The sequence below is a fragment of the Mycteria americana genome, chromosome 9 (genome assembly GCF_035582795.1).
Source record: "Mycteria americana isolate JAX WOST 10 ecotype Jacksonville Zoo and Gardens chromosome 9, USCA_MyAme_1.0, whole genome shotgun sequence".
Lineage (NCBI taxonomy): Eukaryota > Metazoa > Chordata > Aves > Ciconiiformes > Ciconiidae > Mycteria > Mycteria americana.
In genome coordinates, this window is record NC_134373.1 from 21,324,712 (window position 1) to 21,351,882 (window position 27,171).

Sequence of the window (27,171 nt, forward strand, 5' to 3'; positions counted from 1 at the left end):
AGTGTCAAAATTTACAACTCAGACTAAACATTCTCATCCCCACTGTAATATCAAGATACTTGCCAAGAACAAGAACTATGGTACGTAAATGTCACACGCAAGAACCGCTTCATTTCTATCAGAAGCAAAAATTGCTAATTATAAGCAAGGACAGGCCTAGCTAAGGCTGTCAGCCTATATTAAAAACATATACCTCCGGGTTTGGCAGTGGAATTCTATTTACCACCTTTACTTTTTTTTTTTGTTACATACAAGTACTCTTCCTCCCCTCCCACCACACACACTTTATAAACCCCCTTTTATTATACTTCCATATTATTTACAGGACTCCTAAAGATTAAGTACAAACTAGTATGAAATTAATGATAGCTTGCTCTTCAAATATGTATCCCATGGCTAAATAAATACCAAGCCAATCCAACAGAGTGATCTGGAGTTACGATTCAGAAGCTTGTATATCTGTGACTCCAGATGTTTTTTCATTAACTGTAGAGGATTCACTTGACCTGTCGACAATAGTTGCCTTAGAAGTTGGGGTAGCACTATCCAAGGTGAGTGTAGAGGTCTGTTCTACATTTACAGTGGTGCCAGGGTCAACGGAAAAGCTTCCAGCTTGAGTAATGGAGGGAAGCAAATCTGTAGGCACTGTAGATGCCTCTGTGACCAAAGGAAGCAGAGGAACGCATTTGGGTGGCATTGATAGAGGTGCTATTCCCATTAGATTCAGAGGTGGCAAGGAAGGAAGGGATGGCAAACCTGAGGAGAAATAAAAAAAGAAAAAAAAAACCAACAAGGCAGTGAGCTGCTGCATACCACAGACAGACCTGGAGAGGTTCTCTGTTTGCTTAAAATTTTTACCTTCTCTAATCTCCCATTTACTCTTGGAGAGGAGGAAGCTTTTTGAACTTAGTGTGAGCATGATATATGTGCAGCACTGACTCAGCAGGCTAGTTTTAAGCCTGATACTTTGGATTTCAGAACTGAAGAATCAGAATAAACTCATTTGCTTCTACCTCCCCAGAGGACTAGGTATTTAATGCATTAATACTGATTATTAGATTTCTCTGGCATTCACTGAAACTGCCAGAAACAAGAAGTTAAGAACCACCTTATTCCATGTAAGCTTCCAATTTCTTTTTTGCTTGCTCCATGTGCACCTTCAGCAGTGTTGTTTTATTCAAAACCATAAATCTAGTATTAGCTTGTACTTTTGGCATTCAATCAGGGTGCTTCGATCTCCTCATCTACCATACAAGGAAACACCTCATATTTTCTTCTACCCATGAAACTATATACTTTCATTCTTGGCATGATCTCTTTTGAGATAATAAATCAGGTAATATAAGATGAAACAACTAAATACAGACACAAGTTTAGAATTAGTTTATCTAAAGCCATATTCCTTGTCTACCTAATCTGGGCACTACTGTCAACTCCCATCTCAGGCAAACATTCACTTTATCCTCTTCAGGGCTCCACCAGATGGCTCTAAATGAGAGTGTCAAGGATCATCAAGGAGGGACACCCACTATTACAGTGTTTTCAGTTTGCAGAAGCACATACCAGGCTGTATGATTTCTGGAACGATGTGTGGTGCAGGTAAATTAAGTTTGGACAGATCAGTCAGGTTGGGAAGCCCTGCTGGTAATGGCATCAGACCTAAGAGAAGAGTGGAAAAGTTACAGCTGAAAACTTGTTTTTTTCTAACTGTTTCTGAGATCTTATTGATCATTTAAAGTTATTTTATATTGCTTTACATCTCTATTATCATTTTTACATGAAAGAATGCAAATTCACCTAAGTTTCAGCTTTTAAGTTGCACAGTGAAAACAGATACCTATTGCAGGAAGTCTGGATTAGCAAATACATAATCCCAACCTTTCAGATTTCCCTGAGAAAAGTAGAATCTTATTTCAAGGAATTAGTAGGTTTGCATTCCACATTCAGCTTTTAACAAAGGTAGTTATTTCACCGTAGCACTGTACCAGAAGCCCTCCATTCCTAATTTGAATGGCAGAAGATAACAATAGGATGAAATACATAGTATTTCTGATCTCTGATATTGATTATTATTAGTCTTTTCTACTTCGTTCATAACTAGAGTTAAACACAAAAATATATAGAAAAGGCAAGACAAAGTAACTTTCAAAGTCAGGAAGGACTGAAAATAGAAGAGAAACATCTGATGAACACAACATGCCCTTCCATCATTGTGTTTGCTATGGAACATCTTTCCGCTCCTGAATTTCCTGTCTTACAGGGGCTGCATTTCTGGGACAACGGCTCTACTCCTACTTTGTGTTTAGCTCAGAGAAGGCTAATTCTGAAAGAAACTGTTGATACTACAGTAACAAGATGGAGAGGAGAAAAAGTCTTAAAGCAAGGCCACTGTACACAGATTTTGATTAAAAATCAGTCATCTTTACCTACCTGTAAATTCATTAGCCACAAAGGCTGACATAATCTGACTCAAAGAGCTTTCAGCTCAGCTACAAGCAACTCTGGTTTGAACTTTTTTAAAATCTGGAAAAAGCTGAGCTTCATACAAATTCACTCAAATTTTAAACCTCCTGTATATTTAATACTTACAAATTCACTAGTATGGCCATACAAATTGCAAGAAATATTCTAATAGCTTTCAAAAAAGCAATGATACTATTCAGAGAACAAGGTGAAAGGAAAATTCGTATTTGCAGATTTTGGGGAAGGGGTGGATAGGGGGCTGAGGAAGAAGAGGACGTTAACAGAAGCTGAACTTCTTAGTAGTTTGCTATTTTCTCTAAGCAGTACAAGATTAAAGTTCTCCACCCTTGTTTGCATGCACTTACCTCTACTACACACTTTATCTATGTTAGAGAGCATACCTCCAAGCAGTACTTAAAACTTTTGGACACATCTCTATCTATTTGTCTCATAGCATACAAAACATAAAATACAACTCCTTCAGTGTTTTGGAATGCACGACTGAGTCCTGTACTCAGAGCATCAAACATGGCAAAATCCTATACAATCCTCATCTTACCCACTATGAATAATTCTGGAATATTAGTGCTTGAAATGCACACCACTTTGTAGACAGACCCTTACTTTTGTTATACCAGTTTAAAGTTACTGAATAGTTCAGAAACAGTAACTGCAACATACAGTTCTATATTGTTAGCCCTCTATTTATACTAGGAAGAATGATCAAGCTGTGTATTAAAATGCAGGTTTCCTAAAATGGAGGTTTTACGGGTGAAAGAAACACAGAAATAGGCAAGATGTGCCTTCTCAGATCTTTCTTCTGCCAGGATGTCCAAGTGTGAAGGACAAACAGGAAACTGAGAAGCTATTTGCAAAAGTATTTTGCAACATACAATTTATGAACTATGGAAAGTAACAACCTATCAACTCAAGAAATGTTGCAAATAGCAAAGCTAATACCTTCCTGAGAAATTCTGAATACTGCATCTATTGTGCAGGGGGCCCTAAAAGGTAAATGGTTATAAACTTTGTTGCCAACTCACTCCTCTGTGCTACAGACATGCTGTGCACATATTCTTTAAAAAAAAAAAAAATTGTAGAGGTTGTATAGAGACCCTTAACATTAAATGTGTGAGTTGTATGAAGTTATACCCTCCCGTCCCCCAAAAAGCAGTGGAAAGACAGCTCTCTTCCCTTGCTCCCTTAAGATTTTTGTTTCAGAAATGTTTTAAGAAATTTTACCTACTCACCTGGTAATGTAGTTGCTGGGGTAACTGGTGGCACAGAGGTAAGGGACTGACTGACTTGTGGTGGTAATAATGGAACTGTTGGAACACCTGGTGGAGTAACATTAATTATAAGCATACAACACTTCGGTTCCCTTCCTCAAGGAGTACAAATACATTATTGCTTACAGGAGAATTACTGTTTGCCTTAACCATAAAATGTTGATGAAGAAAAATAGTATTCCAAATAATACGCATCGTATTTCTGATAGAAGTTGTTTGCAATTATTTTGTGAGCAAGTAGGGCACAATTACAGTACTCTAACCTTTGTTGTCAAGAAAAGTCTGGGGAAGAGAAAATTTTATTCTGTCTTCTGCCTTCTATTAAATTGACAGAAACATCTGTGAATGCAAAAAAGTCAGAAAATGCATGCATTTCAGAAGTCAGTTACTTCCATACTAACCTGTACTGAGAACATTACTGACAGTAGTTGAGGGTGAACTAATAGAAAGTCCTGAAAGACTCTGTTCAAGGCCTGCTGACCCAGGGGGTAATGTGGCTGAGGGATTAACTGATGACAGCTGAACCTTATTGAAAGGAAAAAAAGAAAGTTACATCATTAGGGTTTGTTTCCACAAGAACCAGCAGAAGCAGAAAAGCAATGTAACATCATAATCCAAGCCACAAAAATGACTACAACTTACCTCTGTGAAGCCATCTTTGAGGGGACTGAGAGATGCACTAGGCAATTGTCCTGGGAGAGAAATTTTCTTTCCCTCTTCAAATGGACGTGTAGGTATCCTATGCAAATATCCATAACCAATGCCACATCCTAGGCTTTTAAAATATGAACATTTAAAAGTCAGTGAAGTGACTTTACAACTATGGACTCCATAGTAAGCAATGCATGAATTTTAAGACACCAACAAGTCTCAAGGTAAGTTCTGTACAGCTTTCCCCTTCCCCTGCAATGTTGCCTCATTTTCTATGGAGAAATAATCGATACGAGACAACTGAAAGGAAATTGTGTAGCTTTTAGCAATAAACATTTAGCACAAAATAAATTTCGTTGTTATTTAAACCAAGCATCTATATCAGGTATACAGCTTGGAATTGAACTCACAGTTGTTATTTGCAGTCCTCTGTTCTGGCTACTGCGCAATACTTTAAGAATATACTACAGCCTAATGACTATTTGAAGCCTAATGCAGAAAGCAACTGCTGCACTTTGTGCATTTTTGCACTAGCTAATTTACTCTGTAAATACAAACCCCCCCCCCATTAGTAACTAAATCTGAATTTCAAGTAAATATATAATTTATTATAGCAGAAACGCCTTGGATATCACAACACACTTTTCCTGTCTTTGTAAAAAACTTAAGCAAGCAGCTTTTAGGCTAGTGCTATAAGAAAGTCATCTGCCTGTAACATATTTTCTCCTTACCTGCCTTCTCCACCCCAGGCAGAATTTGGAGTAATCACCACTTCCCGACAATTATCTGTGTCTGTGTTGTACACATAAAGTTTTAATGGCTTTGCTTCATGCCTTTCAATAAGGGAAAAGAGATCTTCAGACTGCAAAAGGATAAAAATGAATAAGGGCTTTCTTGTCCTTATATTATCATTTGACATTAGAATGATCACCTTCCTAGTCCTAACTTTCTGCAACAGAACCTGGTAACTACTACATGTTGCAGTTGTTGCAGTGCTGCTGTTTTATCACAAGGCCAACTTTGAAATGTGCTTTGCTAGCACAACTCAGAAGACATGTAGCACAACCCAGATTTCAAATCTGCTATCTGAAATATTAATATTAGAGTACAAAAAAAGTTTCTATCTGACTTCATGAAGATATTTAAGAGCAGTTTTTATTTCCAGAATTGCTTTTAAGCACAAAGAAGAGGTACCATGCCAGAGCTCGTTCTTCTTTGCATTAGCTTACTTCCATTAGCACTGAAGAGACACAGAACTGGGGATGTTTCTAACTGCCCTGGTACAACTCTTTTTTAGTTTTTTAAAAAAAATCAAAATCTTATTTTCATATACTTACCTCATTCATTACGGTATCTGCTCCAATGATATAGTCACTATGAGGTCTAAGTCCAGCTAATGCAGCAGGAGAATTTGGTTCCACTTCCTAGTTTTAAGATGGGAAGTTACAAAACACCATGTAACTGTCAGGTTGTAGCAGAACAGTTAGATACGCACTACGCACAAGTTTTGAGCCAGACACACAAACTGATCAAGTTTTCAACACAATCAGTAGAATAGTCACTGAACTAGTGAAACAGTGGCTAGATGACAGTCTCTTTTGATATAGTTACAAGGGGCTCCAAGTATTGTACAAAACCACTGATTTAAACACAAGATTTGATAACATACTCACAGACATACAGTTCTAGTTCTAAAGTCTTTCCAAATGCAAAAAATCAATGAAGAGAAAACAGACCAATTTGATCTCATGGCGTGCGTACACCCTTGCAAGTTACTTTTCAGTAAAAAGTGAAAGTTTAACAATAAGCAACAGTAAGAAAAATACTGGGAAGTCCGTACGTACCAAAACATGCCATACGTTTTCATTGGCCCCATCAAAGCTGCAGAAACGAATGCTCACACCCAGCAGGCCCTGTCCACCCCACATGTTGCTGGGGGTCACTGATGTTTCTCTCAGTTCCAGTGTTTTGCTACTGTACACTAGCATTTTTACAGGTTTTTCAACATTTGCTTTCAACAGGTCCTTCAGAGTGTCATTGTCTTTATTCTACAAATGTTCAAACAAGAGCTTGGTTTAGTGTTTAAGGCAGCAAGCATCCAGTTCTATAGCACCACTTTTGTATTTCAAAGGCCCTATAAACACTGTGCATTATCAGAATATGTATCTACAGCTATTTTATAACAAGCTTCCAGTCCCTTCACAATTCTAGAATACAACTCCTGTGAAAACCTGGGATGTCACAGTAACAGGTCATGCTTTCCAAACATGAAAGCACTTTAATTAAACCTGTGACACAATGCGCCTTGCAGCTTTTCAGAGGCTTTCTTGAATCCAGCCATACTGGTGGAAGAGCTTACCCACAGCTGTTCTTTTCCACTGCTACAATGGTTTGTTGTCTCACTACAGCTCTGCTTGAAAACTTTCTCCCATGACTCCTGCCCAGCTAACGGCTTTGACAACAGCTCTTTCAATTGACCTGTTTTGACTGAAATCAGTTTGCAAGTTCTCACACAAGCAGTTTTACAGACAGAACTATGGGGGCACTAACACAAGCAGCTAGTGGTGGATCAGTAAGTAGGACTATCTTCTGCTGGCGCACATGTCTGCAGAGAGCATGTCTGCGTCTGCATCCTTATTCTCCAGCTAAATTTTTGATAGAATTATAACTACAGGGTGAAGGAAATTAACTTCTGATGCAGTCAGGCTTTCTCATTTTAAACTAAGGAGAAATATTTTATATACATTTAAATAAAACAAATGCATTGGTTTACCTATAAGATTCTCAACACATTGTTTATATTCAGAGTTATAGAATAGCAACACACTTACCAATCTTGAACCGTTAATGGACACAATAAAATCAAAGAATGGCTCCAATCCAGCTCTATGACCCGGTGAGTTTTCCTGTACCTAACAAAGTTAAACAAGAATTTAGCAAAAGTGTACCAATGCTGATCCATAGATTAGAATTATATTCCTACTCCTGCAAACTGTAGTTCTAGAAGCTACTGATGTTTGTATGTATGATTTTTAAATGTTCAAATATAATCTTTTGGACCAAAAAAATCCCTCCCTTCAAAAAAAAAAAGGAGAAATATTTAAAAAGAATGAGTAATTTATAAATTATTGAGGAATGACACAACAACAGCCACTCCCTGGGACAAGCACCACTTAACGGCTGCAGCAGATAAATTGTAGATATTTATTTCTATAAAGGAGATTATGGTCAAAGGACCAGCTTAATGAATTCTGAAAAAGTTGGTTAAAAAGCAGTATGTTTCCACGGAAGTACCAACGTTGGACCTTGTTTTTTATCTTACACTTACTAGAGGAAAAGAAGAGTCACATCTCTGTAAGCACGGGTTGTTATCTCATGATTAAACATCACCTGTTGACATTCTTAAGACATAGAGGGCATCTGTACAGACAATGAATCATTAACATAACCAACAAGCTGCAAGAAAAGGGACACGTGCAATTTTGCAGCCATGGCAGCTCAAATAATTCAACCACTCCACTAGGACAAGGCCTAAGTATTGGATACACATTGCTCCCAGAAGCTTAAAGTATGCTTTTAATTCCAAATGGAGTAACTGAGAGACATTTTGCCAGTGTTGTTTTTTCACTATTATATGTATTGCTCACAGACAAAAGTAACTCCAATATGGCTATCAGATTTTTCCTACAGCCTTTCTAGCAAAGAATCTCTTTCTTTATTTGTAAGCTAATTCATTTTACCCACTGGCTTTTTCTTTTATGTGCTACATTCATCTTCCAAAAAGATCTAAAAAGCATTACCCTTTACAGTGTGGTTTCTTACATTATGTGTTATCCCATCTGACAGAACTCTTACAAATCTGCTACTTTGTTCAATACCGGTCTGGTTCGGCAGGAATTGAGTTTTCTTAATATGACTCATCTAGAACAAAATAGTCTAATATGGAAAAAAAAAAAAAGCTTGATTACTACTAAAACTGTCATGTTAAAGTCTATTTATCTCTGCCCAACACACTCACAAGATCAGAGCTTGGACAAAACTCAGATTACTTGCTCATAGCTTTCTGTAACAGATGCCAGAACATTAGTGTCACATAACCTAAACATTCATTAAAGAAAAAATAATCTGGAATCAGTAGTTCCAGAGTCACATCACACACACTGATTGCTGTCCAAGATTTGTAAAGCAGCAAAAAAGTATGAAACCAACATTATCCTAAAGTAATAAAAATCAGTGAGGTAGCAATAACACCCCCAAACCCCACATTTATCATTTCTAACCGGAACTTGAAGTGTGTCTACAGAATTGCCTCTTCAAGATGCCTGCATGCTCCTTGGAAATAATTTCCTACAACTGGGGGTACAGATATTCTCCCTGGGTGCCAAATATTAACTGTACGGAACCACAGCTCTCAATCACCAAAGTAACTTGCAGTCCCACTGACTAGATCCAAACTACTGCCTCCATGTTACTTAATCTGTCAGTTCAAGGTGCCTCTCGCCAAGAATAACTAGAGATCAGATAGCAAGCTGTGCACCAGGCAATAGGGCAAAAGTACAAGCTAAGCTCCATGCAGCAGACTCTCTGACACTAGCTGCATAGAAACTCCCGGGCACACCACAGATGTTGCTTTGACAGTAGTGGACTGTCCCTAGAGCTCATTTTTAACTTTAGGTATTAAAACTTTCAATCATGTAGAGCTAGCTCAGAACAACCTCCACAGACAGAAATTTTAGCTTATGAGGAAAGCCACAGAGATGCTAAAATACACTATATGAATTATTCTTCTCAAATGTAGAAAGCATTTACTAAGTTGGGTACTTGAGGTCTTCCTGCCAAAGAAAGGTTAAACGAACAGTTTCATGAAAGCAGAATTAAAGAACTCTGGTTTCCTATGGACATGCTCCATAATTGCATTCTTGGGCTTGAAGTTTCTCTTGTAACTAAGTCATTCAAAACATCCTCTCCTCTGATGTGGTTCTTCTAGTAGCAAACGTAGGATGAGCTTGTGCTGTTTGTTGTTCTTCCCTCAGTTTAGGGAGGTGACGTGACAATCCTTTAACAGCCTCTCTCTCTCATTCCACCACCTATTGCATGTGACATGTAAGAACTTACATTTTGTGTTTTTAATGAGCCTGGCATAAAGGCTTTCTACTAAAATGAAATCAGCAGATGGTTTCAGAAGTTATTGGGAAAACAAGAATTTTAAAGACAGAACATGTCTTTCTAAACCTCATCATTAAAAATAAGTAAATCCAACAAACTGATACATTTATTCAGATAACACATCAGACTGTTAGGACTGGATAGATGCCATGGCCTTGAAATTATGAAAAGCCAGACTTCATTCAGCCAGTAGGACAGCTGCAAAAACAGTCCTGATATGGTCCACTCTTTATTTAGAGATTTTCCTCCATTTCCAAATGAACTTCTTAAAAAAAACCAAGCAACAAAACCCCTACACCCCGACACAATATCCCTCCCCCAGGACCTCCGATAGATTACATCCTGAACACTGTGAACCAACAGTGACTAGTATTCAATAAGGTAATCTTTTAAAATGAGAAGGAGTACCTACAATAAATGAGAATTACATATGTTCAGCATCCATCAACGTCAAGCTCGCTGACACCTGGGATGTATAGATTTGGTACTCTAAGTAAATTATTTATAGTCTGCCCCAAACTGATGAAGGGACTGTGAGAGTTTCCAAGTTCCAAACGATTAGTTTGCAGAAAGTATCTTCAAATGTTGAACACCTTCCCCCAAATCCATCACAATCCTGAACATCTCTGCATGGTTTGTTTCTAAGTGGGCATGTAAAAACTATCAGGAAGCTGTATGTAAAAGCAATCAACTCTTACAGTTGCATCAATCATACATGCACCTCAGAAGCATGTAGATGCATCCCTTCTGTCGTCACATTTCCTTATGCTGCCATACACAGGTTCAGTCACAAAAAGTCTCCTATTTGCCTAGCTTGTTTGGGCCCAACGTCACTGACGGAAAAGCATTTTTATGCCTGGCAGTCCCAGAAATGCAAATCAGAAGTTCCGAGTTCATTCCACATGAAAAGTCTCCTCCTCAAAAGAAGCGACATAGCCCTGCACAACAATCACACCGACCCCATAGAGTTTTTGTGTCGCACCACCTTATTTTTAGCTAGCTACCTGCACAATTTACCACCACCCTGCAGTGCCAAATGCAAAACACAGCTCTATGCTCAAAGCTCTGTGGCCACAGTTCTCTTCCAGGAACTACAGCAACAAAGGATAATCAGCGACCTTAGGAAATACAAGGGCACAAAAACCTTCTTATTAATGATGTAAGTAAAGATTCCACGTATATGTACATAAACTCTAGGCCTCCTGAGCAATCTGGCTTTGTGCAGCTTTGCTGCATGCCCCAAGTAGGTATTCAGTAACTTGCCTTTGTAATCGAATAAGGACTGAGAAATAAGCAAGTAATACCATTTACAACAGATGCCACTGCAGGCAAGATACCATCAATGGCAGCTTGGGAAACCTAATTCTCTCAAAGCCAGCTGTTATTTCAGACATGTAAGTTACAGACACCTGTGGGTAAATGCCATGACTTTCTAACAGTGAGAGAAACAGTGGAACAGACTACCCAGAGAAGCTGTGGAACTGCCACCACCGGAGCATTTTAAGAGCAAGCAAAGAAAACCTCTATCAAGAATGCTGAATGTCAGAAGGCAGAAGAGGGCTGCATGACTCTTTTGGCCTCGTACAATGCTACAGCACTTCAGTTTCTCACTGAGATGACAGCACTCAGGCAGCAGGGCTGCTGAGCACATAGATTACGCACTAATTATTTCACTTTTAATTCACTGTCAAGAATTAAACAGGGTGAAGGTTTCAAGGTCAAGACACTAATTTTAATCTGCATTACTAAAAAGACTTCTTTTTTGGTAAATACATAAAGTTTCTCTTTGCTGAACACCCTTCCCAGCACTATCACGCTATGCCTACACAGTATACATTGTACATTACACATTATAATAAGGCTGCTCAGCAACACAATGGCCACAAATTTAAGCCCCGAGTGAGCAGTGTTATGGTAAATGGCATCAGGCATGGAAACCCTGATTTTCAGAGGCAGGTGAAGGCTCTCACCACTTTTGAAAATTAAGTAACTTATACTAGTGTCCACTTAAACTTTCAGAAGCTTAGCCTCAAGCACTAAATACACAACTGTCAAGGAGCAGAAGCTCTGAAGCTCCTCCACCACCACAAGAAATGCTTCCTAATATTTACTTTATTACCAACAAAATGCTGAAAGAAGTTTTTTGTAGTTCTTCCACCCAGCCTGTAATTGGTAATAAAATTTCATTATGTATCATATATAAGCAATTTTTATCAGCTATTTTAACACATTATGCGGTATAACTGTATTGAATTTCCTTATGAAACACCCAGTTTTCAAGAGAAAAAGCTTTATAAGCTTTTTGTAAGAAAATAGATTCCCTATCTGTAGCATCAAATTTTGTTTTACCACAGAGCCTTTAACTCAAGCTTTTAAAATGTGAGCCTCCTTTAAAAAAATAAGTCATCTCTTTATGGCTCTTTATGTTTGTATCTCTACTACAACAAACTGAAGCACTCAAGTAAGTTAGAAATCTAAACTTTGGGCACCACTGTTCAATATCTTTTAAGGGAGAACAGCATGTAACACTGTAGAACACAAATCTCTTGCAGATAAAAATTCTTACATCACGTATTAGTTGAAGAAATTGTCAAGTCATTACAACAGCCTGGGCAAGCCATAGCAGTTTCACGTTGCTGAAAGTTATTCAAAATTTTCCTTCATTCTGTTTTTAAGAGCAGAAACAAATGCATACTGAGCAATACATAGAGTCAGACAGTTGCTCTAATCAGCCACATAACTTACGTTAAAGGAAACTTATGGAGGAGAAAAACAAACAACGGAGAAAATTCCTAGAGGTAAATAGCATTGCGTGCTACCAGCCTGGGAGGTACTAGTTAAAAAAAAGGCTTATGAGCACATTACATGAATCAGTAAATGGAAGTCTAACAGCAAAAGCACATATGATGAATGAAAATCTATTCCAAAGAATTGTTTCAAACAAATGACTGATTATCAGGTCATTTACCTATGAAGAGATTAGGGCAACAAAACAGTTTGTAACCTTCTCTCCCTCTTACAAAAAAAAAAAAAAAAAAAAGGCTACATTTCAATGTCTAGAAACCCCAACAGTGCAACCCACAGCAACTTCTCTTGTCAAGTATGCACATGATGAAATTGCTTTCCTTCCACAGCACTTCAATCCTGGAGCGTTCCTATTTCCTGTTACAAGTGCACTGATAATAAAGCTCACAATGAAAGAGACATTGCACTGAGTATTAGCAGGAACAGCCAAAAAGATTTAAGTAATCTGCAAAAATTACATCCGAAATTAACGATGGTATTGTTCACTTGCTGTGTGTACTTCTGCTCCTGTCTGAAGTGAGCAGAACAAGAGACTTGCTACCAGTTTTGTAGGGAGGCAGCATGCACAGTCTAAAGTTTCACTGTAAGAAACAGTCTGTTTGCTCATCCCTCTGGCAACTTGTACTTGGCTCCTACGGTCATTCTGAACATTAACTCATTTGTTTCATGGCTTTTTAACACATATTTTTCATTTATCTGCCCTACCCAAACAAATTCTTCCAATAATTGAAAAGATTTTCTGACATTTCTCTAGTTTTCCAACAACTAATGAAATCTTAAAAATGACCACTATACACTATTTACAGAAGTTTGGCATTATCAGAGAAATCTGACCTCATCCAAATTCAATCTGTAACACTGAAAGACTACTTTTGCCATTTTCCTTTAACCATTCTTGTTTACCCGATTAAAATACTGAGCTCAGAAGGAAAGTCTACTTGAGAATAAATTAGAAGAAAACAGCAGTACTGCTCAACCCCAAATTCTACCAAAGGTTGGCCATGCGGACAGAGCATTTGTGCAGAGCTCCTCTAACAGTGTGAGCTCAACACATCTGTCTAACAAACCTACTACAGAATACCAACTGGAAAATTAAATTTGGAGAAACTATAGAGGAAAATTCTAGTCACTTGTATGCCACATGCATTTCAATATAAACATTCCAAATTATGACTGTGAAACTTCAGAATTTTTCTCCAGTCTAGTTCTACTCCCAACTACATATAAGCACTGGCCTAATTCCTGTTAGACTGGGATCATGATGCAATTTAAGATGCCTGTCCACAGAGAAAAAAAAAAAAAAAGTCATTGTTGTGGCATCTGAAGATATCAGCAAGAAGGCAGTGAAAAAATAGAGACATCAGCCTGTTTAAGACAACAGGCATGTCCTTTCCTGTATTTAATGTAAATACAGCTGCTCTCTCAGAAATCAACTTCCTTAAGGTGCAGCTACCAACTACATTTACAAAGACTGGCAATCGAACACTGCTATGTCAAGTCATAGCAAAAACATTACAACCAAAAGGTGCCTAAATGAAAACAAAAGGTGCCAGAGTCAAGCAAGATAACAAGAAAAAATGAGTAGATTATACTTCATAAAAGATGCATCTCAATTTACTAACGTGCTTTTTTCAAACTGTATGAACCGACGAATCTGACATAACTGATATTCTAACTGCAGAGTACTTGCTGATTTTACAGCCCTCAAAAGTAAAAAGCACATGATATTTACACTATAGTACGCTAAAAAAAAAGTCTGACACTTTTACCAAACTGCAAAAGTGGTTTTTTGTGGGGAAAAAGACAAAATGGATTGTCATATATTAGTAACATTGGATTGTTATATATTAGTAATATTAAAAGGGAGAAACAAAGACAACCGTGACTTTAGCCTATATGTAAATTTTAACAGATGAACATTTGGATTTGATCAGAACATCAATGTTTGCTTCTCAAAAGCTTTATGCAGCATTTTTTAACACTTGAAAGATGATCTCTGTTCTTTTTTCACCATGGTATTCTAGTCGTAGCTCACTGCTAGCAAGCTAGACCAAGTAAGGAAGTACTAATTCATGTGAGTGAGGTCTTGTGCTCTTTCATGTCTAAAACACGGGGCTAGCTCTAGACAGAGCTGATCCAAGCAGGTCCCATCCCAACAAAAAACTAGCTCAGCACGGTGCCTACAGTAAGGGTACTCACGCTCTAGGTACAGTGGCAAAAGCACTGGTGTGGTGCGCAAAAGCACAAGGCTATTGGTAACTCCAGCAAAGTTACTGTATTGCCCAGTGCATCAGATCCAAGGACACAACCCAGGTACCATTCTGCTCATTGAATGTGAAGCATACTAAAGGAGGGACTTCCAAAACACTGCTCACAAGACCTTTAATGCAGCCTACCAAAATATTTGTTGCACGCAAACCCAAAATTTTGTGGCCACAGTGTGAACAAAAACTATGTAACCATGAAAAATAGCAACACTACCATCACTATGAACGCCGGAGAGCAGCTCTGGCAGGTGTGACACCTGTCACTTAAATACCTTGATCTAACGCCCCTGGAACTACTGCGAGGGGTGAACCAGCTACAGCTCAGGTCGTGATGCAACGATCAAGATAAAGCCTGACGCGTTATCCAAGTCAGGCACCTGAGGGGTTGCAGTTCTTAAGCTGCAGCTTGAACGCGTGCAAGCTAACGTGCTAACAGCGTTTCCTAGAGGAGACCAGTCTTTGTCCTCAAAGGCTGCCCAAAAAGCAGCATCGCCCCCCCCCCTCCCCCCGCGCCGTCCCTCCCGGCCTGTTCACAAGCTGAAGCGCAGACGGTGCAACCCGAGGACACAGTCCGAGCCACCCACATCTCTCCAGCCGGGGCGACGCGGCTCGGAGCGCGTCCGGGCTGCCGCCGCGGGCCGGGACAGGGCGCAGGCCGCGGGCAGCTCGGCGCGGCTGAGGCGAAGCCCCGGGAAGCGGCGGCGCGGAGCCGAGCCCTTCTGGCGGGGCGCCCGGAGAGCCCCGCTCAGAGAGCGGCGCGGCAGCTCGTCTCCCCGCTCCTCCGGGAAAGGGAGCCGGCAGCGCGGACCCCGCCGCGGACCTCGCGGCTGCCACGAGCCGCGGCGGAGGCCCGGCCGCGGGCGCCGGGAGTGCCGGCCGCCGCCGCCGCTGCCCAAGCGCCTCCCCGCCGAGCGGGGAGCGCGGCGGGGCCGCCCGGCCCGGCGAGACCCTGGGGCCGCCCGGCCCGGCGAGACCCCGGGGCCGCTCGCGCGCAGACCCGCGGAGGGAGCGGCCGCCGGGCCCGAGGGCCGCCGCCGGCCTAGCGGCGCGCCCGCCGCCCTTACCCGCAGGACGTGGTAGCCCTCGGTGCCCCCGCCGGGGATCTCGACGCTCTGCGAGGCGCCCATGGCTGGGGGCGGGCGGCGGCGGCGCTGCTCCCGCACAAAGCCCCACGCAGCGGGGACGTGGCACTCCGCGCGCCCTCCCCCTCGCGCCCGGCTCGGGAGGGGCGGGCGAAGGCCGCGCGCGGGGCATGCCGGGAGGCCGCAGCCGCCGGCTCCCGCGCAGCGCCCCCTACCGGGCACCCCCGCCGCCGGGAGGAGGCGGAGGCCGTACGGTGGCCGCCCTGGGACAGACCGCGCCCGCCCCGCTGCCGGGGAGGCGGAGGCCGTACGGTGGCCGCGATGGGCCACGGCCCTCCCGCTCGTCTCTGGCGCGATGGCGCCCCCTGGCGGCCGAGAGTGGCGGCGCGTCTCTGCCCGCCCGGACTGCCCGGGGCGGGAAACGGCGGCGGAGCTGGATAGGAACAGTTAATTAACGCATGTTAGTATTAACGACACTAATAACGTACAGTAAATGGGTGCACAGAACATAAAGAGGGCAAGCTGGGGCCGGCCAGACCTTCTGCTGGCTTCTCTAACCCGACATCTCTCCCCGGAGTTCCAGGTGGAACTGCGATACCAGCGAGCTCTGCGCGTCGCTTGTGTCCGTGGGACAGAGCCCGTCAGGTTGCTTCAAAGTGAGACACAAGCATCGGGGTTGCCGGGTGGGTGTGAAACTGTCCGGTAGCTGGAGCCGAAGGGAAAGGATTCACGCGTTGGTACAGAACAGCTTGGGTGAGAAACGCTGCCCAAGAGCGGCGTTTTGAATTAACCTGTTCCACGGCGTGCATCCCCTCGCGGACGTCAACGCGATAACGGGGTAGAGTCTCATTACAGATGCACGGCGTGTCACGACAGGCAGCAGCCAGAGATCTGCTCGCCGGCTGCTTTGTGCGGGGAGAGCCGCCGGCCGGTGAATGCACCACGCGTCCGGCCTTAAAACCCAGCCCTGGGCCGCCTTGGTGCCGCAGCATAGCTGGAGGAGGTGGACGGTGGTTTTTCAGGGGGTGCTGTGACAACCTCTTTCTCCCTGAGAGTGTCCCGTGCGCGTGGAAGGCCCCAGATGAAGCTTTTGCACGGCCTGCCCGTGCAAACCAGTGCCTCCTGGTTCTGGTACTACAGATCTCCAGAGAGAGGGGAGCTCGTTAAGGAGTTGCTGCCATCACTGCTCACTTCCAGTAATGCAGAAACAGCATTTGTTAGCGAACTGGAACAGCGTTAAAGATCCTCAACTGAGCACAGAAAGGAAATTCAGATTAGCACGATCAGAAACCCATACCTCACTTCTTTTGGACCCATTTCCCTCCGTATTTTCGTAGTGTTTTACTGGTCAGCATTAAAAGCGTCTCTGCGCTGTGTTTGGGATTTACCCCAGGGCTACCTGCAGGGATGACGGACCCCCTTCCCATCCTTGGCCACCTCACTGTGCCCAGGTGTTCCCACTGGAACAGACAGCCAGTGTTTCTTCAGGCACTCTCGCCAGGCATGGCCAGTCCGGGATTGCGTCTGCACACCAGTTCAGGCATGCTGTCGTGGTTTAGCCCCAGCCGGCAGCTAAGCACCACGCAGCCGCTCGCTCACTCCCCCTCGGTGGGATGGGGGAGAGAATCAGAAGAGCAAAAGTAAGAAAATTTGAGGGTTGAGATAAAAACAGTTTAATAGGTAAAGCAAAAGCCGCGCACGCAAGCAAAGCAAAGCAAGGAATTAATTCGCTACTTCCCATGGTCAGGCAGGTGTTCAGCCATCTCCAGGAAAGCAGGGCTCCATCACGCATAACAGTTACTTGGGAAGACAAACGCCATCACTCCAAATGTCCCCCCTTCCTTCTTCTTCCCCAGCTTTATATACTGAGCATGACGTCATATGGTATGGAATAGCCCTTTGGTCAGTTTGGATCAACTATCCTGGCTGTGTCCCCTCCCAGCTTCTTCTGCACCTGGCAGAGCACGGGAATCTGAAAAGTCCTTGACTAGTACAGCAGCCACTAAAACATCTCTGTATTATCAACACTGTCTTCAGCACAAATCCAAAACATAGCCCCATACCAGCCACTACGAAGAAAATTAACTCTTATCTCAACTGAAACCAGGACACATGCTTACATCCCTGTGCAGTGTCTCTCCTCATCTTTACAAGAAGAAATCAACTCTAGCATACCCAGAGGCAGCAATACAAAGTAAGAAGGCAAAGTGAATATAAATCAATGAACTCTATCTTACAAGAGTTTCTGTGCTTTTAATACAGTACAAGAAATTTGTTACAGGGAGCTGATAAAGTAAAAGTCACACAAACAAGGCTAAAAACTGTATCAGCTTAAGCAAATCCTATGCTTCCATGCACATGCCATTTAGACTCAGGAGGAAAACCCCAGCCATATTCATTTCTTTCTTGCTATTAGAGGTTCATGATAGACGGCAGTGTAACACAGTGTGATCCAGGGACAGCAGCTGTGGATCCAAAGCTTCCTAAAGGGCCCATAGCTGGTGGCAATCTACCACCCACAGTCATTCTTTCGCTCTCTTCTGGGAGAGTGGCTCCTGTATGACACCGCTCCTTATGCTGCTAGGTAGGCACTGTCGATTTTGTGGATTGCTTGCAGGTTTTCTGTGGCCACGAGGCAGATGCTAGCCAGATGTTGTCCTCCTGGCTGGCTGGGTCTGTGATGCCAGCCCCTCCTTTGTTGAGAACAAATCGGAGGGTGAAAACCTTCATTTGGTGAAGACTTCTCTAGGGTATATTCAATTTCATTGCCTTGCATTTGGTCTGGAAGACCCTTGAATACTATTGCTGTGTTAAGAAAAAAAACAACTCAAGCAACACTGCAGTAGGTTGCTTCTCCCCCCAGCCAAAGGCGCATAAATTCCAGAGCATTTTTAGACCACACAGTAAATTTCAGTGACAATTCTGTTTCCCCAGAGACTATGAAGAGGTGAGTGGCTCTGGAGCTGATAAACATTTCATTAATGGCAGGCATTTCCTACTCAGAGTTTATGTTGGGTCAGATGTAATAATTGTTCATGTGCTTCAATGAAGACTAAATCCTCACTTCAGCATGTTGCATACCTCAGCCTTAAAAAGTTATCTCTCAGCAGAGGTTACTCTAACATGAGTACTACATCACAGTGAAACACACTGTACAATACCCCATAGAGGCCCTTTCCCACGTCATTAAAGATCGTAAAGAAAATATCTGAACTTTGATTTCTTTGTGAAAAAAAGGTGACTGTTATCCCAAATTTGACACTTCTGTCCACCGACACCAGAACCAAAAAGCGTCACAGTGTTTTGCCATTGAAAAGTTGCCATTTTGATGAGTACATGCTTGAAAATCCCTGATGTGAATACTAGTCTTTCACACACTTCCATCTGGCCTCTAAACATGTAAACAACCTTAAAGCTGGGATTGGCCAAATTGCTCCGTGCTGATTTTATGAGCCTAACTTCTAATTATCCAGTTCCCAGTAAGTGGCAAAGCCAAAACCACCATGTACAAAGTAGAAGGTGAAGAAAGCCCGGGTCTCTGGCAGTAACATTTCCGTGGCTGAATTCCGCTCCTGCGACCACCCAGAGGTGTGTGAGAAGCTGAGGAGGAGGCAGAAGCACCCTGGCAATTTGCAGCAGCTATTGCATCCAGCTGTTTGTGAAAGGGAATATGAATTACATCTATTCCAACTGCAGTTGCAAGAGTGAAACGTTGTCAAAGGAGGAACGCTCTTCATGTTTCCTAGAGATGCTAGTGGGGAAACAAGGTGACAGAGATTTTGCAACTCCATGAGTCTGCTCAGACATTACACCCTCTGAGAGCCAGTCAGTACCGTTGCATCAGTAGTCAGTTTGTCTTATTCGCACAGAACCACAGAAATTCTATTTCCCTCTTCCTCAGGAGATCTATAAAAGTTTCATGCCTGCGTGTGGTGAACCCAGAAATGGGCAGCCATATTTTGTTCTCCTTAATCACTCGAGTCAACCCCCGCAGAGAAATATGAGCCTGGCCCCTCTCTGGAGACATGAACTACGTGCATTGTTCCAAGACCTAAGATGCTTCTTCTTAGGAACTTTTGCCTTACCACGGCATCTCAGCTTTCCATCAAAATGCCGTCACTCCTTTTGGGCTGGTTCCACCTCAGTGAAGAAAGATGTTCTCTGCAGATGTCCATCGATTCCCATTAAGGACTGAACTAAAACACCAGATTTATCTGAGGAATTATCTTTGGTCTATGGCAAAAGGCTGGTCTGTAAAGAAAAAGGAACATTTAGAACCCTTTTAGGTGAGAAAGACACAAAACTTACCTGGGAAATAAGGAACAAGATTGCCTGAAAATATCACTTAAGACCTAATGACAACAAACTCCATTTGCAGAAATTAACAAATATAACCTACCTGTTCCTTTCTGTGTGTATCTCAGCAGCTGCATTTCAAAAGTAATTAAAGTTAATGATCTGTGCTTTGTGGTAGAATCATGAAAACTTAATTGGCATAATTAGTTGTGATATAGCAAGTGCATCTTCCTGGATAACAATATGTCATCATTTGATAAAATAATAATGAATTTAATAAATAAATCAGGGCCCTTCTAATATGTTAATAAAATAATGAAGTAGAAGGCACACATCTGCAAATGACGAGTTATTAGTTTGGAGACTGCATACAATTGTCCGAGTAAGATGGATGGGGAAGTGGCCTTCTTGAAACTGTCAGCTACGGCTCTTGGCTAACATCCAGTTTGCAACAGATGAAACAGCCACGCTGCCCTTTGCAGAGAATGTGTTGCAAACGCTTTCAGTGGGGGCCACCATCCCTCCACAGAGCAGGATATGCACAGGCTGAAGAAAAGCAGCTTTTTTTTTCCCTCCTTAAACCCAGCTGTACTATTAGTGCTGGGCAAACAGGAATAAAGATGGACAGAGGAACCCAAGCATGTGTAGCAGGAAGGGAGCTACTGAAATACAGTCTACAAACCAGCCTGTTTGACCCAAATCATTTAGAGGCTAAGACAGGCAGAAAATTATGATTTATTGCAGAAATGGCCTTAAGCTCGAACATAGACAAATATACCAGAACAAAAGCTTTTGAGGCATTATCAAGAATCAGTAAATAGAATAATTTTAATTAATGGGTGCCTTTAAAATTAAGTGAATACTGCCAGAGTTATGGGAAGGCCTGCATCTCCAGTAGATAAAGTAATAAAAGGGATTGTCCTAGTAAGCAAACACTAAAAGGAGATAGTTTTAGACAGAAATAGAGCAGCGGTGTCTAGTGACTGAGAGGAGGATGGGTCATAAGATAGCTCTTGGTCGTAACATTTTTTATCCCTTAATCAATGTATGACCTTATTCATTCCTGCTCTTAATGTATTGCCCAAGAAGAGGAATTGCAGGTCAGAATATCTACTTGTTGAGTCCGGTCTCAGCAGAGCAGGACTGGGGTTGGAAGGAGCCATAAAGAGTCTGATGTATGTCTAAGAACAACTCATCTGTTAGCAGTGCCCAAAGAGATTTTTATCTCCTTTGCAAGCATAGAGGGAAAAAACTATGGCTACTTGGAAGGCATCCACCTGGCTCCACACCCTCAATACTTAGAACTTCACATTAGTAGAAGGCATAAAGCACAGATCCTTCAGCTCTACAAAAAAAAGCAGCTGACCCAGAGAAGCCTTACACCCATCCGTCAGGCTGCAGGAGTACTCCCATACACTCCTCACAGTCTCAGTTTAGCATCAGTAGGTGTTTTGGAACTGAGGTTATCTAATAAAAAAAGGTAAGGTAGCGATGGTCAGCACATGTGCAAATGTGAGAGGTGTGAGACCGAACCTGTTCTTAACCTGCTGCTGGAAACAGGTGTTAAAAGACCAGGCCATGTCTGAAACGTAAAGAGAACAGTGAAGCACTTTGAATGGAAGCCAAGCATTAGTGAGCCTCAGACCAAATAACCCCCTGAAACTAGACAGGCTGTGATTAAATACTACGGTCTGATGCTCTAAAAGTTAATTAAATACAGGAGTAATGTGGGGCTTTTGTAAAGCTGTTTGTACGGTCATTAGTTGCTATGCAGCTGAAATGGGAATGAAATGCAAGGGAAGAAGGCACTAGCTGGACAGGTTGCTCTCAGGCATAGTGAGAATGCTGCAGGGCTGGTTCTCCCCTTGTGCTCCCCAAGGCACAAAAAGACCACTCCAAACTCAGAAAGGCTAGTCTTGACCGCTTGATGTTTTTTACCACCATAAAAATCCATCCATTTTCATTGCATTATTGCTGATTTACACTAATGCACAAGGGAGGGGAAGCAGTTTCTGTAAGATAATTAGGAATGACTTTTATCCAGCAGAGAAAGAGCTGGAGCTAAGCCTTTAACTGAAAACTCTAACTTGATAATATTGCGACATGCAGCAGCTTCCTTATGTCGGTGGGAGGGAAGGGCCACGATGTCAGCAGGATCAGACCTAGCACACTGCATCTCTGTAAGGGGAATGCTCAGGTGGTAGATAGCTGGCAGAATTGCTCCCTGCTTTTCCCCCAGAGCTCCTAGCATGGGCACGTACTAGAGATATAGTCAGTGTTGTCATGCTCTGGTTATTATCAGGAACAGTTCCTCCGGCTGCTGTAATTTGCACCGAGGACTGCAGATGCCATCAACAGATCAGAGGGAGAGGGACTGTGAAGGTAATCTACAGCCCTCTTCCCCAAGTGAGTTGAGACCAGAATCAAGGCTTTTATTTCAGAAACCAGAAACTCAGCAAAACTAATTTGTGGGGGTGCTATTAATGGAACACAGGAAATTACCTAAAGCTTTCATTACTTTGACTCTTAGAAGTGATTGACTTGGCTGTAATATGGGTTAACTCTGCCTGTCTTCCCAAAGCTGCTGAAGACCCAGTAGTTCTGTTTGAGTTAGACACTGGTAAGTAGTTTTCACAAATCTGTAAGGGGCACAGGTTTGACAATTAAAGGTATTACAGTCATAGGTTTCTGGCAGAATGGCTTTTTATACAATCTTTACGTGCTTCCTGTGGCCACAGCGGTTTCACCTGAGTCTGTAAGACTGTAGATGAAACTCCACAATAGACATCTTCTGCTCCTACAAAACTTAGAAAATGTGTGCCTGAATATTGGAATGGGCTTAGGGAAATCAATGTCCTCACTCTTCTGCCTCCAGAAGTTATTACTCATAAACTTGCAGTCCTTACTCTGGCTTGTTGTCCCATTTTGTATAGCCATCAGACCCTGATTTCTGGCCTAAAGGATAGTGTTAAGCATTTTTACAGAGTGTATGACTAAGAGGAGGCATAATAGAGGAGAATAACCTTTAAATACATGTATTCCCAATAAAAGATGTGTTGGTGAATGGTTAAGAGAGGGCACAGCCTTAATGACAAATGTCAGAATGTTTCAAAGATTTGCTTGATTATTAACTAGGGAATAACACAATGTACGTGAAATCACAGACAATGGGTTTGCTTCACTGTTAAAAAAGAAAAGAAGCCTCTTTAAATTATATTGGGTTGAAAACAGGGTTCATAATAGAAACACTGATAGAATCTTAATTATAGAAGCAATTGCACAGACGAAGGTTCTGGCCACCCAATTTAGGAATTAGAATGCAAGTATTTAAGAGGCTTAATAAGCCTGCTACTATTCAGATAGCAGCTGGCTTTGGGAGTACTGTAGCTAGGGATGCTGCAGAAGAAGGGTTCGTAATGGGGGATAAATTAAGTAATTTCCAACCACTTCATTACATGATACTTACATGCATTGTCAGATTTTTTGACCCAAGTGGTTAGCCTAAAATCTGGAGTTTTAGAAATTGCTTACAGTAAGAGACTTGCATGATAGTCAAGGATTTGCTGCTGCAAACCTTTTTATTTACCAAGGACGTATTAAATCCTGTTTTCTTAAACATAATAAATCAAACAAAAGAAATGTTTTTGCTCACAGAATCCCTTCTGCAGTGTATCTTAGGCGTTTAGTACTTTGTACAGTGATACGTACTATTTCAGCTATAGTTCTATAAAGGGCTTTAAATACTCTTTTCTTAAATTAAGAAGTCAGCTACACTTTGCTTTACCTGGAGTTTTTCTACAGCCCTTTATCTAGCGTTCAGACTGAAACATAAATGACAGACATTGGTATACGTAAACAACAAAAAAAAAAGAAGGCCTACTTCTGAGTTTCCCAACTCAGATATTATGCTTTCAGATAAAACAGCAGTAAGACAGAAAAGCAAATGTACACCTTGACTGTATTATCAAACTGCCAGGATCTGCTGAGGGATGTTTAGAATAGCCTTTGACAAAGACTGTCTTGGAAGAAAGCAATACTGGAGAAAGGCTTATGCTAAAAAGACCTGTATTTAAAAATGGATCATATATTAAATCCTTTAATGTCCCATCCTGAATCATGCTCCGTTTATTGTACCTGCCACAAAGGTTGAAAACATGCCCCTTCTTGGCAGAAAGTCCAGACCTTTTCTATAGGCCTTACAGAGTTATTGCAAACACGCTGAACATTAAGAAAAGAAATTGCACTTGGCTTCACAGACTTGACCAGGCAGAAATGTCAAATATAATTCTTGAGTATCAGGTATAAAACAAATCCCCGTGATACTTTCATCCCCAATATTTCATTTTATAGATTTGGCCTTCATAGATTTGGCTGTCAGAGTACAGGAGCAGTTCTAAAAGCCATAAGAAACAGGAACTGCATAGGTACCAAGGCACAAATACCAGAGAGTTGCCTCTACCAGAAACCCTGGCATTTTCTTCTGTTTCCCTAAATACAGAACAAAGACCTTCTGACACCGGCCAGTCTATAAACGCTGTCGTATGCTACAGATGTGCTATTACTGGGCTTCTACCACTTTGTCTTGCCGGTGACAGGTGAACAGGGTGAGAGAAGAAGAAATACAAAGGTCCTAGAAGGTCCCTCTTTACAGAAAGAAAGAATAAAACAAATGTTATCATGGGAAATTTGAGATAAACAGGACAAATACTGCACTCAGACTCTGACACAGGGATGATCTGACCCCGTAGGCTACACGTTGTTCACAGTACTCCTCTTCCCCGCTCACGGAGCTCCAGCTCTCTGACAGCTCTCCTACATGCATTCATTAGTCACAGAAGGGCACATTCCTCCATCTTCTGGACAGCTACAAACGAAACACCATTAGCCTCTTTCCAGCCATGCTTGAAACAATACATTGCTAGCTCAGAGAAAGCAATCTGCTTTAGCCTCAGGAAAGGATCTTTTTAGTCTTTGTTACATTTTGAGGTGTTTTCATCCCTGACATGTTCTATGAAAGCTTTCACAACTGTGTATTTCTTAAGCTATTTTTAATCCCCCCTTCAGAAAAAAAAATCAAAAAACGCTCAACTCCTTCTCCTTTATCTTTCCTTCCCCTGAGAAGTCTTTTGTGATTTATTTTATTCTGCCCCAGTAGCTGATAACTTCTTTTCCTTCAAGCCTCAAGGAGGATTCTCTTATCTTCCGCAACAAGGAAATATATTTTTTGAGCACAAGTAGGATCTAGGTTTTTGCTGTTATTTATCACATCACTGAGACAGCAGGATGTCTCTGCTGGGACCTTGTGAACATTATTTATTTTGAGATTAGATTTTGAAGTTTGAATGCAATCAAACTGGTAACATAAGATAATATATGCCCCAGGAGTGGCAATCCTCTATTCTGGTGAGTCTCAAATAACCACCTTAAAATCCTAGTAAGAATGCCACTTGATAGCATTATGCTGTAGGTAGAGCTTGTTAAAGCCAGAAGACCTTTCTCTTAATGAGTTGTCACTGGAGGGAACAAACAAAATTGGTTAAGAAGAGAGAGAAAGTTCAGGATATAATCAGATCCTATGAGCATAAAGCAGTGTTATCCCAATGCAATATCCTACCTTTCTCCTCAAAAATTTGACTTTGTGTCCTCTCACACATGCTAACGAGAGCAGCTAGAGGCTGGAGTAGAGGTTAATCCTTCTTTCCCTGGCTGAGTGTCCTTGGCACCATTCCCAAGAGGAAATGCTACAGGACTTCCTGAATTAGCAAAACCAAAGAGTTTTAGAAAGAGAAAACGCATCAGAAGTTACTTCCACAGCTACCTAGATATGTTAAACTAAATTGAAGTATAGCTCGTGACAAGACGCACTGTCCCTGGATAGGCATTTATTTCATGTGGTTTTCCATTTCACTGCAGGCAGTTGGAACGCTCTCTACTTTCTGCAGTGTCCCAAAGGCAGCAGCAGAGGATTTCACCCGTGTGTTGAGCTTAAGAATCAAATGAGCGGTTTGTCATCTGAAATCACCACACTGAAAGCCAAATGACACAGAACAATAATGCTTTTCCATGCTGCTGACAAGAATGATTCAATGGTCCTCGCTAATGCCACCTGCTTGAATGCCTTTCTCAGAAAGCACAAAGTTTGGGAAATAGAAGCTGGTGAGCCCAGCTGGGTCCCACTGGGATGTGCTGGAATACATTTTATTTATTTTGAGATGAGATTTCCAGGTGTCAATGCAATCAACAGAATTGGTGATCTACTGTACTGCATCAGCTGGAAAGACCCAGCCAGTTTCTGGAGCTGCCCCTTTATTCCCGCTGGCACTGGCTGTCCTCCTGCTGTTCTGGGCAGATCACCATTAGAGCCGAGGGCCTTGAGTCCCACAAAGATCAGAGTATCTCTCCGAATGCAGGGAGTAGCTTTTAAGTTGTAACACACGGTGAAGAGTGTGGTGTTATTCTTGAATCTTAACGATTAGAAGGCTTCTTCCTTCCTACTTGTGGGGGTAGCATTTGCCGTGTGTTAGAGAGAACTGATGAACAAAAGCATTAATTCAGACTTTCAAAGATGTTTCTGGAAGACGTTTTATCTCTCTTCAGGAAGACAGACACCACCTACCAAGTGTATTTCTTTGAATGTCTTGCCTTGATATGGTCTCAGACCCAGTGAACTAGCCGATGTTCCACGTGGCTTTTAAATCCCATCACAAACTTGGATGTTGTCCTAAGCCCAGGTACTGCTGGAACAGGGATCTGGGCTGAGAAACTACTAAGAAAGAGGCAGCAAAGCAACATCAAGGGTAGGAAGCATTGAATGGCTGAAGAAAATTGCGGACAGATGATCGTTTGGGATTTTTCCTACTTAAGTCAGCATGAAGGGGAAAAAAATGCAGTCACCACAAAGAGTCTAACAAACAGAAGCACAGAGGAAATTGCTGCGGCCAGGAAACGAGCAGGGGAAAGGCAGTTTACCCACTGGTTTCAATGGAAGCCACAGAACTGCTTAGAAAAGCAACAGAGTGTGCTGCAAGAGCCAGAAATTGCAGGCTAAGGCCCAGATCCAGCAGGAGCTGAAGGAGGCACAGGCTCACAGTCATGGCCCTACCTGGGAGCAGTTCTCAGATCCAGGTCTCGATGTGAGCTCTGTCCTCACCC

The 27,171-nt window shown here is 42.1% G+C and overlaps 1 protein-coding gene across 2 annotated transcripts; it reads right to left on the bottom strand.

Annotated features, from left to right (window-relative positions):
* Window positions 1-297: 297 nt before the first annotated feature.
* GORASP2 (golgi reassembly stacking protein 2) lies at window positions 298-15,882 on the bottom strand. 2 transcript variants are annotated; one of them, XM_075512617.1, is made up of 11 exons: window positions 15,706-15,846; window positions 7,732-7,823; window positions 7,235-7,315; window positions 6,248-6,451; window positions 5,741-5,827; window positions 5,135-5,265; window positions 4,395-4,527; window positions 4,154-4,277; window positions 3,714-3,800; window positions 1,564-1,659; window positions 298-756 (listed from the first exon to the last, which is right to left on the bottom strand). In XM_075512617.1, the coding sequence occupies exons 4-11, from the start codon at window positions 6,389-6,391 to the stop codon at window positions 437-439; spliced, it is 1,122 nt and encodes a 373-aa protein (XP_075368732.1). In that variant the 5' UTR covers window positions 6,392-6,451; window positions 7,235-7,315; window positions 7,732-7,823; window positions 15,706-15,846; the 3' UTR covers window positions 298-436. The 2 variants fall into 2 exon arrangements, with proteins under 2 accessions (XP_075368732.1, XP_075368731.1); XM_075512616.1 differs by lacking the exon at window positions 7,732-7,823 and having other exon boundaries at window positions 15,706-15,882.
* Between the last annotated feature and the right edge of the window lie 11,289 nt (window positions 15,883-27,171).

Excerpts from the sequence above, each read along its gene's own strand:
- GORASP2 (XM_075512616.1), bottom strand. The coding sequence starts at position 15,768 with ATGGGCGCCTCGCAGAGCGTCGAGATCCCCGGCGGGGGCACCGAGGGC. Across the intron at positions 4,278-4,394 it reads TCAAAGATGGCTTCACAGAG|GTTCAGCTGTCATCAGTTAA; the intron begins GTAAGTTGTAGT and ends CCTTTCAATAAG. Across the intron at positions 3,801-4,153 it reads CAGTAATGTTCTCAGTACAG|GTGTTCCAACAGTTCCATTA; the intron begins GTTAGTATGGAA and ends TTACTCCACCAG.